This window comes from Myotis yumanensis, unplaced genomic scaffold (assembly GCF_028538775.1).
Source record: "Myotis yumanensis isolate MYYU_CA2020_CCGP unplaced genomic scaffold, mMyoYum1.0.hap1 SCAF_14, whole genome shotgun sequence".
Classification (NCBI taxonomy): domain Eukaryota; kingdom Metazoa; phylum Chordata; class Mammalia; order Chiroptera; family Vespertilionidae; genus Myotis; species Myotis yumanensis.
Window position 1 is genome coordinate 1,725,199 of NW_027223765.1, and position 12,165 is coordinate 1,737,363.

Below are 12,165 nucleotides of genomic sequence, written 5' to 3' on the forward strand. Positions count from 1 at the left end.
GAGAACCTGGGGCTGCTTGGGGCTTGCCTGGGAACCTGCGGGTTATTCAAGGCCAGAGAGTTGGGGCTGTGACCTGGGGTGGCGCTGGGATTGACGGAGCGGGTGGGGCTCCGAGGAGCTGTCTGCACGGGGGTCAGCCTTTGCCTCTCGCCTGCTGCAGGAGCTGGTGGGCAAGCCTTACTCCCAGGACCTGTCCCGGAGCCCACAGAGCCTCAGCGACACGGGCTATTCTTCCGACGGCGTCTCCAGCTCCCAAAGCGAGATCACCGGTGTGGTGCAGCAGGAGGGGGAGCAGCTGGACAGTGCAGGGGTGACCGGGCCCCGCCCGCCCAGCCCCTCCCAGCTCCACAAGGCAGGCAGCGTGCGGCCTTCCCTGCAGGCCCAGGGCCCAGCCTCCAGTGGCGAGCGGAGCAAGGCGCCCCGCAGCAGCGCTGAGGAGCAGAAGCGGCGGCCCCACTCCCTGTCCCTCATGCCCGAGGCCTTCGACTCCGATGAGGAGCTGGAGGACATCCTGGAGGAAGAGGAGGACTCTGTGGAGTGGGGCCGCGAGCGGGAGCCGCGGGACACGGGGGAGTCCTCCGACGACTTCGGCAGCCAGCTGCGGCACGACTACGTGGAGGACAGCAGTGAGGGTGGCCTGTCCCCGCTCCCTGCCCAGCCCCCCGCCCGGGCAGCAGCAATGACCGACGAGGAGTTCATGCGGCGGCAGATCCTGGAGATGAGCGCCGAGGAGGACAACCTGGAGGAGGAGGACGCGGCCACCCCCAGGCACGGCCTGGCCAAACATGGCACCCCGAAGGGCGGGCCCAGGTCCAGGCCCGAGCCCAGCCAAGAGGCAGCGGCATTGCCCAAGCGGCGCCTGCCCCACAACGCCACCACGGGCTACGAGGAGCTGCTCTCCGAGGGAGGCCCTGCGGAGGCCGTCGACGGCACCGGGGCCCTGCAGGGCGGGCTCCGCCGCTTCAAGACCATCGAGCTCAACAGCACAGGCAGCTACAGCCACGAGCTGGACCTGGGCCCAGGCGCTGACCCCGGCCTGGACCGCGAGCCCGAGCTGGAGATGGAGAGCCTGACGGGCTCGCCCGAGGACCGCTCCCGCGGGGAGCACTCCTCCACGCTGCCCGCCTCCACGCCCAGCTACACCTCGGGCACCTCGCCCACCTCCCTGTCTTCCCTGGAGGAGGACAGCGATAGCAGCCCCAGCCGCAGGCAGCGCCTGGAGGAAGCGAAGCAGCAGCGCAAGGCCCGGCACCGCTCCCACGGGCCCCTGCTGCCCACCATCGAGGACTCCTCGGAGGAGGAGGAGCTGCGGGAGGAGGAGGAGCTGCTGCGGGAGCAGGAGAAGATGCGGGAGGTGGAGCAGCAGCGCATCCGCAGCACCGTCCGCAAGACGCGGCGCGACAAGGAGGAGCTGCGGGCCCAGCGCCGGCGTGAGCGCTCCAAGACGCCACCCAGCAACCTGTCGCCCATCGAGGACGCCTCCCCCACGGAGGAGCTGCGGCAGGCGGCCGAGATGGAAGAGCTGCACCGCTCCTCCTGCTCCGAGTACTCACCCTCGCCCTCCCTGGACTCGGAGGCCGAGGCCCTGGACGGCGGCCCCGCCCGGCTCTACAAGTCAGGCAGTGAGTACAGCCTGCCCACCTTCATGTCCCTCTACTCGCCCACTGAGCCGCCCGCGGGCAGCTCCGGCATCCCCAGCGCCGGGCGGCCCCTCAAGAGCGCCGAGGAGGCCTATGAGGAGATGATGCGGAAGGCCGAGCTGCTGCAGCAGCGGCAGCAGGGCCAGGCGGCGGGCGGCCGGGGGCCCCAGGGTGGCCCCTCTCAGCCCGCAGGCCCCCGGGCCCAGGGCTCCTTTGAGTTCCAGGAAGCCCCAGACCGTGACTACAGCAGGGCTGCCCCGCTGCCTGCGGAGGGCACGCCCGCCGGCCTGGGCGCAGCCGTGTACGAGGAGACCCTGCAGACGTCCCAGAGCCTGGCCCTCGGGCGGCAGGCCTCCTCCCGAGACCTGGCCTTCGCCGAGGACAAGAAGAAGGAGAAGCAGTTTCTGAACGCCGAGAGTGCGTACGTGGACCCCATGAAGCAAAACGGCGGCCCGCTCACCCCGGGCACCAGCCCCACCCAGCTCGCTGCCCCCGTGCCCTTCTCCACCTCCACCTCCACCTCCTCCGACGGCAGTGGCGGCCGGGTCATTCCTGACGTCCGAGTTACCCAGCATTTTGCAAAGGAGCCTCAGGACCCCCGCAAGCTGCACAGCTCTCCCGCCTCCCCCAGCCCTGCCCCCCAGGAGGCCAGCACATCCTTTCCCCAGGGCCCGGGGGCCCCAGCCACCACGGCTCGAGGGTATGGGACCCTGGCGTCGCCTGCAGGCTCCGAGCGCAGCCCCTCGCCGTCTGCCACAGCCCACGGCTATGGGCAGAGCCCGACCACCGCAAACTATGGATCCCAAACGGAGGAGATGCCCCAGGCGCCCAGTGGCCCTGCTGCCGCCAGAGAGAAGCCCCTGCGTGTGAGTGACAGCAAGGGCGGCCCTGCCCCGCCCTCCCAGGGATATGCCTACTTCACGGGCTCCAGCCCACCGCTCTCCCCGTCTTCTCCCTCAGAGAGCCCCACCTTCCCCCCTGGCAAGCCGGGCCCCAGGGCCACAGCCGAGTTCTCTACACAGACGCCAAGCCTGACCCCGGCCTCGGACATGCCGCGGAGCCCTGGCGCCCCCACCCCATCCCCCATGGTGGCGCAGGGCACGCAAACGCCACACGGACCCGGCACGCCCCGCCTGGCGTGGCAGCAGTCCCCTCGGGAGGCCCCCTTCATGGTCATCACACTGGCCTCAGCGGCCTCCAGCCAGACCAGGATGGTCCATGCCAGTGCCTCCACCTCCCCGGTGTCCCCCACCGACACGCAGCCCACCCCCCACGGCTACAGCCAGACCACCCCTCTGAGTGCATCTCCGCTGCCCTCAGAGCCTCCTGGGCCGCCTGGCTTCCCGCGGGCGGCCAGTGCCGGTGCGGACGGGCCCCTGGCGCTGTACGGCTGGGGCGCCCTCCCTGCCGAGAACATCTCCCTGTGCCGGATCTCCTCCGTCCCGGGAACGTCCAGGGTGGAGCCCGGGCCCAGGCCCCCGGGCAGTGCCGTGGTGGACCTCCGCACGGCCGTCAAGCCCACGCCCATCATCCTCACCGACCAGGGCATGGACCTGACCTCTCTGGCCGTGGAAGCGAGGAAGTACGGCCTGGCGCTGGAGCCGGGCCCAGGGCGGCAGTCCACAGCGGTGCAGCCTCTGGTCATCAACCTCAACGCCCAGGAGCAGACCCAGGCCTTCATCGGCACGGCCACCACCGTGAGCATCACCGTGGCCTCCTCTGTGCTCCTGGCTCAGCAGAAGCAGCCTGTGGTCTATGGAGACCCCTTCCAGAGCCGCCTCGACTTCGGCCAGGGGGCAGGTAGCCCCGTGTGCCTGGCCCAGGTCAGGCAGGTGGAGCAGGCCGTCCAGACAGCCCCGTACCGAGGTGGGCCCCGGGGAAGACCCAGGGAGGCCAAGGTTGCCAGGTATAACCTGCCCAACCAGGTGGCACCTCTGGCCAGAAGAGATGTTTTGATCACTCAGATGGGCACTGCTCAGAGTGCTGGCCTCAAGGCCGGCCCGGTGCCGGAGCTGGGTGCCAGGAAGCCACACACCGTGCTGGTGCAGATGGCAGAGGGCGCAGCAGGCACTGTGACCACGCTGCTCCCGGAGGAGCCAGCGGGCGCCATGGACCTCACGGGGATGAGGCCCGAGAGCCAGCTGGCGTGCTGCGACGTGGTCTACAAGTTCCCCTTCGGCAGCAGCTGTACGGGCGCTTTCCACCCCGCCCCCAGCGCCCCCGAGAAGAGTGGGGCCGAGGCTGCCCCACGGGCCCAGAGCAGCGGCCCCTTCTACAGTCCGCGGGACCCGGAGCCCGCCGAGCCCTCCACCTACCGGGCCCAGGGGCTAGCGGGGCTTGGGCACCCTGAGGAGCAGAGGCCCTACCCACTGGGCCTCCCAGGCAGGCTGTACTCCTCCATGTCCGACACCAATTTGGCTGAGGCCAGCTTCAATTACCACGCCCACAGGATGGGGCAGCTCTTCCAGGGCCCAGGACGAGACTCGGCCATGGACCTCAGCTCGCTGAGGCAGTCCTACAGCCTGGGCTTTGCGGACGGGCGCTACCTGGGGCAGGGCCTGCAGTACGGTTCGTTCACGGACTTGCGCCACCCCACAGACCCCTTGACTCACCCGCTGCCCATGCGGCGCTACAGCTCCGTGTCCAACATCTACTCAGACCACAGGTATGGCCCCCGGGGAGAAGCCGCGGGCTTCCAGGAGGCCAGCCTGGCCCAGTACAGCGCCACCACCGCCCGCGAGATCAGCCGCATGTGCGCGGCCCTCGACTCCATGGACCAGTACGGAGGGCGGCGTGGCAGTGGCGGTGGCGGCCCTGACCTCATGCAGTACCAGCCCCAGCCTGGGCCTGGGCTCAGCGCCCTGCAGGGCCTGGACCCACTCAGACCTGGCCCCTTTGGGAACCCCACCTTCCCGGAGGCCCACCCGAACCCTGGGGCCCTGCCCCAGTACAGGCCTGCGGCCCAGGGAGCTGCCGTCCGACAGCTGCTGCCATCCACAGCCACCGTGCGTGCTGCCGACGGCATGATCTACTCGACTATCAACACCCCGATTGCAGCGACACTGCCCATCACCACCCAGCCCGGCTCGGCGCTGCGGCCCATGGTGCGTGGCGGCATGTACCGGCCCTACACATCGGGCGGGGTCACGGCTGTGCCGCTCAGCAGCCTCACACGCGTGCCGGTGACTGCCCCCCGGGTGCCTCTGTACCGATACCCTGCACCAAGCAGGTTCCCCCCCGCGTCCGGCATGCCGCCCGCCGAGGGTCCCGTCTACCTGGGGAAACCTGCTGCTGGGAAGGCGCCCGGGGCCGGGGGCCCAGCCAGGCCAGAGCCGCCAGGAGGGGCCGCCCGGCAAGAGCCTTTTTCCACAGCCACACCTGCTGCTGCCAAGGAGGCGGTGGCTGCCCCGGCCCCGGCCCCGGCCCCCCTGGCCGGCCAGAAGCCAGCAGGAGATGCTGCTCCCGCGGGCGGCAGTGGGGCCCCCGGCCGGCCAGGAGGAGAGGATGCGTCGCAGGAGGAGAGGCAGCGGAAGCAGCAGGAGCAGATGCTGCAGCTTGAACGGGAGCGCGTGGAGCTGGAGAAGCTGCGGCAGCTGCGGCTGCAGGAGGAGCTCGAGCGGGAGCGCGTGGAGCTGCAGAGGCATCGGGAGGAGGAGCAGCTGCTGGTGCAGCGGGAGCTGCAGGAGCTGCACACCATCAAGCACCACGTGCTGCAGCAGCAGCGGGAGGAGCGTCAGGCCCAGTTCGCCCTGCAGCGGGAGCAGCTGGCGCAGCAGCGCCTGCAGCTGGAGCAGATCCAGCAGCTGCAGCAGCAGCTGCAGCAGCAGCTGGAGGAGCAAAAGCAGAGGCAGAAGGCCCCCTTCCCCGTGGTCTGTGACGGACCCGGCCGAGGGCCTCCCCCGGCGGCCACCGAGCTGGCGCAGAATGGCCAGTACTGGCCGCCCCTGACCCACGCGGCTTTCATCGCCCTGGCAGGACCCGAGGGGCTGGGGCAGCCCCGGGAGCCCGTGCTACACCGTGGCCTCCCCAGCTCTGCCTCGGACATGTCACTGCAGACCGAGGAGCCGTGGGAGGCCGGCCGCGGTGGCCTCAGGAAGCGCCACTCGATGCCACGGCTGCGGGACACCTTCGAGGCGGAGCCGGGGCCCGAGTCCGGCCCGGTCAGGAGGATTGCGGACAGCAGCGTGCAGACGGACGACGAGGACGGGGAGGGCCGCTACTTCCTGAGCCGGCGGCGCCGCACCCGGCGGAGCGCAGACTGCAGCGTGCAGACGGACGAGGAGGACAACGCCGAGTGGGAGCAGCCCGTGCGCCGCCGCCGGCCCCGCCTCTCCCGCCACTCGGACTCGGGTTCGGACAGCAAGCACGACGCTATGGCCTCGTCCTCCACAGCCGCCCCCGCCAGGGCCACGAGCAGCGTGGGCATCCAGACCATCAGCGACTGCTCCGTGCAGACGGAGCCCGACCAGCTGCCCAGGGTCTCTCCTGCCATCCACATCACGGCAGCCACTGACCCCAAGGTGGAGATCGTCAGGTACATATCGGCGCCGGAGAAGACCGGGCGCGGCGAGAGCCTGGCCTGCCAGACGGAGCCGGACGGGCAGGCCCAGGGCGGGGCCGGGCCGCAGCTCGTAGGGCCCGCCGCCATCAGCCCCTACTTGCCCGGCATCCAGATCGTCACCCCAGGGCCCCTGGGCAGATTCGAGAAAAAGAAGCCGGATCCCCTGGAGATCGGCTACCAGGCCCACCTGCCCCCGGAGTCCCTTTCACAGCTGGTGAGCCGCCAGCCTCCCAAGTCCCCTCAGGTCCTCTACTCGCCAGTCTCGCCCCTGTCCCCACACCGGCTCCTGGACGCGCCCTTTGCTTCCAGCGAGAGGCTGAGCAAGGCTCACGTGAGTCCCCAGAAGCACTTCGCGGCCGACGGCGCGCTCCGCCAGCAGACGCTGCCTCGCCCCGTGAAGACCCTGCAGCGGTCTCTGTCCGACCCTAAGCCCCTCAGCCCCACCGCCGAGGAGTCTGCCAAAGAGAGGTTCTCCCTCTACCAGCTCCAGGGGGGGCTGGGGAGCCAGGTATGGGCACAGGGGCTGGTCCAGGGGGGGGCCGGGGTCTCTGCTTAGCCTGGGGCCCCAGGGAAGGCTTCTGGGGGATGGACTGGGCTCCAGAGGGAGGAGTGGAGGACAGAACCTTCCCTGAGGCTCGTGTGGAGCCTGCAGCTTGGCCAGGACGCCCTAGGCAGATGCACCCCAGGGGCCCTGCACCATCCGTGCAGACACCAGCGGGAACTGCCGCCTCCTCAGCACCGCCTCCTCCGGGCTCACACCCCCTGTCAGCCTCCCTAGCCCCCCTGCCGGGCCCTTTCCACTCCAGACCTCCACTGTGGGTGTTTCCTGAGAAAACCGGTCCCACACAGTGACTGTCCCTCCCAGCCCTGGCCTGGCCTCCATTGCCCCACACAAAGCCCAAGCCCTTGTGTGGCATTGAGGGCCACCCAGCCGGCTGCAGGGGGTGCTCTGCCCCCTCGGGCCTTCAGCAAGTCTGTTCACGCACCTGTCTCCCTCCCCTCCCCCGCAGGAGCTCCCCGAGCATAACTACCCTGGTCTGTGGCTCTAGTTGCTAAAGGGACTATGAGAGGTGGCCTGCATGCGCAGCCGTGGGGGGTGAGGGTGTGAGGGCCTCACGCCAAGGACCCGAGTGCAGGCTGAGGAGGGGAGCGTCTTTCGAAAGCCCTCGGAGTCTTTGGAGGTTCTAGGCGGGGAGACAGGACATGGCGAGCATCTCGGAAAGCCTCCTGGTGGAGTGCGGGCAGACGCGCTGCAGGAAGAGACTGCAAAGAGGCCAGGGCGGCCGGAGCCAGAGGCGTCTGGAGGCGTATCTGCCGTCTCCTGGGTCTGATGCAGAGGAGAGAGGCGGGCCTCGGGGGGCTGTGCAGAGCCCGGGTGTGCAGGCCAGAGGGGTGCGGTGGGGTCAAGAGTCTGGCTGGCAGGGAGGGCCGTCAGAGAAGAGGTGGCCTGGCTCCAGGCTCCAGGGGACAGGGTCCCAGGGCTGGCCATGCAGGGCCATGCCACAGTGAGCACTCACGGTGCAGCCAAGGTAACAGGACGGTCACAGCCCGAGTCCAGCAGTGAAGCCTGTCCCATGGAAGGTCCCCCCTTTGCTCAGAGGTCTGGGGCTCACTGTCGCTTGACGTACAGTGAGAGTGGGCGCGATTGTCATGCAGCTTCTTCACAAGCTAAAGTGTGAGGAGCCCGATGGCGGGCCCCATTGCATTCTGGGGGCTTGGGTAGTCCACGCCTGGGGCCTTCTGGGAAGGCGAGGAGCCAGAGACAAAAGGAGGGCCCAGGGCAAACCTTCCAGCAGCGAGGAGGGGCTGGGAGGCAGCGTCAGGCCCGCACACCCTCCCCCCACCCAGGAGATGGACTTGGAGAGTGGGGCTCAGTCCGGGCTGCGAAGGGAGCTGGGGCGAGGCTGCCAGCGCAGCCACAGGGTGTGGCGGGTGGTGCCGGGCAGCTGGGGGAGGGGGGTGGCAGGCAGCCGAGGTGCAGGTCACGTTAGAGAGGAGGGGCAGGAGGCAGCAAAGGCCCCAGAGCGGCAGCCGCTGACACCCCGTCAGCCCGTGCCCCTTCCCAGGGTTCCTGGGCGCCCGCCCCGCTGGGGGCACTCTCCTCCGGGACCCCCTCCCTGCACCCCCATCCCCACAGCTGAGGGGACCACGCCCAGAGCCCGACCCGCACCCTCCTCCCCTCAGGGCCACCCGTGGGCGTCGGCCAGGCTTCTCAGAGCCGCGGAGCCGGGCCAGTGCTGGAGAGAGCCCAGGGCAGCTGTCCTCCCAGCCCTGTGCCCAGAGCACAGGCAAGGCCCACAGGCCGGGGGCGGGGCGGGCGGGCTTCGAGGCTGCCTGCTGACTCAGGGCCCCGCCCGAATGGAGCCCAGTCCCTGCCCCACCAAAGCCAGGGCTCTTCCACCCTGTGCCCCGCCAAGCCACCCACTCCCTGGGTCTCAGTGCTGCCACCCTTCCCTCTGTCTCAGGTGTCGGCGCTGCCACCCAACGGCCTGGTCCGCAAGGTGAAGCGGACACTGCCCAGCCCTCCCCCCGAGGAGGCCCACCTGCCCCTGGCTGGCCAGGCCCCCCCCCAGCTGTACGCGGCCAGCCTGCTGCAGCGGGGGCTGCCCGCCGCTGTCCCCGCCAAGGCCAGCCTGCTCCGGGAGCTGGACCGGGACCTGCGGCTGGTGGAGCATGAGTCCACCAAGCTGCGCAAGAAGCAGGCAGAGCTGGACGAAGAGGAGAAGGAGATCGACGCCAAGCTCAAGTACCTGGAGCTGGGCATCACGCAGCGCAAGGAGTCTCTGGCCAAAGACCGGGGCGGCCGCGACTATGCGCCCTTGCGAGGTCTCGGTGAGCATCGGGACTACCTGTCGGACAGCGAGCTCAACCAGCTGCGGCTCCAGGGCTGCGCCACGCCCGGACAGTACGCAGACTTCCCCATCACCGCAGCGGCTCCCGCCACCCCCTCCGGCCCCGCTGCCTTCCAGCAGCCCCGGCTCCCCGCTCCGGCCCCGCAGTACTCTGCAGGCAGCGCTGGGCCGACTCCCAACGGACTCCCAGCCCACCAGGCACCTGCCTACCCTGGCCCCAGCACGTACCCAGCGCCTGCCTTTCCTCCCGGCACCAGTTACCCTGCTGAGCCTGGTCTGCAAAGCCAGCAGGCTTTCCGGCCCACAGGCCATTATGCAGCCCAAACACCCATGCCGACCACACAGAGCACCCTTTACCCAGTCCCGGCCGACAGCCGTGCCCCCCACCCAAAGCCACGCCAGACATCACTAGCCGACTTGGAGCAGAAGGTGCCCACCAACTACGAAGTGGTCGCCAGCCCCGCCATGGCCATGTCGTCAGCCCCGTCCGAAACCAGTTACAGTGGCCCCGTGATAAGCAGCAGCTACGAGCAGAGCAAGACCCCAGAGCTGCCCCGGGCCAGTGACCGCAGCAGCACGGGCCCAGCCCCCACCTACCCCTCTGACTCTCACTACGCCAGCCTGGAGCAGAACATCCCTCGGAACTATGTGATGATCGACGACATCAGTGAGCTGACCAAGGACAGCACCTCCACGGCCCTGGACAGCCAGCGACTGGAGCTCCTGGGCCCGAGCGGCGGTGGGCGTCCAGGGAAGGAGCCAGGAGAGCCAGGGGCCCTTGAGGGGCCCACACTGCCCTGCTGCTATGCCCGGGGGGAGGAAGAGTCCGAGGAAGACGCTTACGACCCCCGTGGAAAGAGCGGCCCCCACCGGGGCATGGAGAGCGATGGCCGAGCCGCCAGCACCCACTACTACGGTGACAGCGACTACCGCCAAGGGGCTCGCGCAGACAAGTACGGTCCAGGCCCCACGGGGCCCAAGCACCCCTCCAAGAGCCTGGCCCCGGCCGCCATCTCGAAGCGCAGCAAGCACCGGAAGCAGGGCATGGAGCAGAAGGTCTCCAAGTTCTCGCCCATCGAAGAAGCCCGGGATGTGGAGTCAGACCTGGCCTCCTACCCTCCCCCCGCGGGCAGCAGCGGCCTGGCCTCCCGGGGCAGGAGGTTCCAGGACGAAATCACCTACGGGCTCAAGAAGAACGTGTATGAGCAGCAGAGGCACTACGGGGTGGCCAGCCGGGACGCCGTGGAGGAGGACGACCGCGTGTACAGTGGGAGCAGCCGGACCCGGGGCCCAGCGGCGTACGGCGGGGAGAAGCTGTCCAGCCACGACTTCGGCAGCCGGGGCAAGGGCTACGAGCGGGAGCGCGAGGCTGTGGAGCGGCTTCAAAAGGCAGGCCCCAAGCCCTCCTCCCTGAGCATGGCCCACGGCCGGGCTCGGCCCCCCATGCGGAGCCAGGCCTCGGAGGAGGAGAGCCCCGTCAGCCCCCTGGGACGGCCCCGCCCCGCGGGGGATGCCCTCCCTCCTGGAGACACCTGCCCGCAGTTCTGCTCCAGCCACTCCATGCCCGACGTCCAGGAGCACGTCAGGAACGGCCCACGGGCCCACACGTACAAGCGCGAGGAAGGCTACCTCCTGGACGATTCCCACTGCGTGGTGTCCGACAGCGAAGGTAATGGCTGTGGGGTGATGGCTGCGTGCCCAGCACGGGGCCTCCCACCCCCGGGTCCTGGGCCCCGATCTGTCCCCGGGGGTTCTGGCCTGGCGCCTCCTTCCCGGGCCTCTACCTTCTCCACCTGCACCCTGGCCTGGCTGTGGGGGGGGCAGGTCCTAGTGTTGCTGGTGGCCGTGGTGCCCGCCTGGGTGTCCTTGCATGGCTTCGGCGAGGCCCCGCCGGCCCGCTGATGCTGTCCTGCTTGGTCTCTGCAGCGTATCACCTGGGCCAGGAGGAGACGGACTGGTTCGATAAGCCCCGGGACGCCCGCTCGGACCGCTTCCGGCACCACGGGGGCCACGCAGCCTCCTCCTCCCAGAAGCGCGGCCCCGCCAGGCACAGCTACCATGACTACGACGAGCCCCCCGAGGAGGGCCTGTGGCCGCACGAGGAGGGTGGCCCAGGCCGCCACGCCGTAGCTAAGGAGCACCGGCACCACGGAGACCACGGGCGGCACTCAGGCCGCCACGCCGGCGAGGAGCCAGGCCGGCGTGCTACCAAACCACACGCTCGGGACCTGGGCCGCCACGAGGCTCGGCCTGCCCCTCAGCCCGGCCCGGCCCCGGCCACGCAGAAGAAGGGCCAGCCCGGGTACCCCAGCTCGGCCGAGTACGCGCAGCCGCCCCGTGTGCCGTCAGCCTATCACCACGCCTCCGACAGCAAGAAGGGCTCCCGGCAGACCCCGCAGCCAAAGCCAGAACCCCAGCCGCAGCCGCAGGGTCGCCAGGCGCCTCCAGGGCCTCAGCCGTCCCAGCAGCCTGCAGCCAGGCAGACACCCTCAGCAGCAGCAGCAGCAGCAGCAGCAGCAGCAGCAGCAGCACGGGCGCCGCAGCCCCAGCCCCAGCCACAGCCGCAGGGCCCCGGGCCACAGCCCCCCCAGCAGACGCCACAGGCGCGGCCACAGCAGCAGGGCCAGCCAGCCGCCCGGGGTCCCGCCGCTGCCACCAGCCAGCCAGCCGGGAAGCCTCAGCCCGGCCCCGTGGCCACCGCAGGCTCCCAGCCAGCAGGAGCGGTAAGCAGGGCCCCAGGGCTCAGTCCCCCAGGGCGGCGGCCGCAGCCTGGCCATCCCCTTGGCTCCTGCTGGGCGCGGTCGGTCCACGGGGCAGCGTCTCAGCTCTGGGTTCTGTGTTGCAGCCGCGGACAGAGCAGACCACCGCCTCTAAAGGGGCAGCCAAAGCGGCCCAGCAGGGGAGGCCCCCTCAGGCTCAGCCACCGCCAGGACCTGGACCTGCAGGTGAGCCTGCCCCTGGTGCCCTCGCCTGTGCCGCAGGGAGCCTGGCTGCCCCTGCACCCACCGCCCTCGCTCCCGGCACTGCAGGCCCCACTGCTCCTGAGAAGGGGCCTGGGCTGTGGCCTCCCCGGCAGAGGACGAGCCTCTTAGGATGAGCACGGGGTCCGCAC

General features: G+C 70.2%; 1 protein-coding gene across 1 annotated transcript in view; it reads left to right on the forward strand.

The window, feature by feature from the left end:
- The window catches only part of BSN (bassoon presynaptic cytomatrix protein), a 57,934-nt gene that overhangs the window by 39,533 nt on the left and 6,236 nt on the right, over positions 1 to 12,165 (forward strand). The window contains 6 exon segments of the mRNA XM_070391271.1: positions 161 to 6,709; positions 8,667 to 10,722; positions 10,980 to 11,544; positions 11,546 to 11,585; positions 11,588 to 11,776; positions 11,899 to 11,998. Coding sequence (XP_070247372.1) covers positions 161 to 6,709; positions 8,667 to 10,722; positions 10,980 to 11,544; positions 11,546 to 11,585; positions 11,588 to 11,776; positions 11,899 to 11,998 — 9,499 coding nt within the window.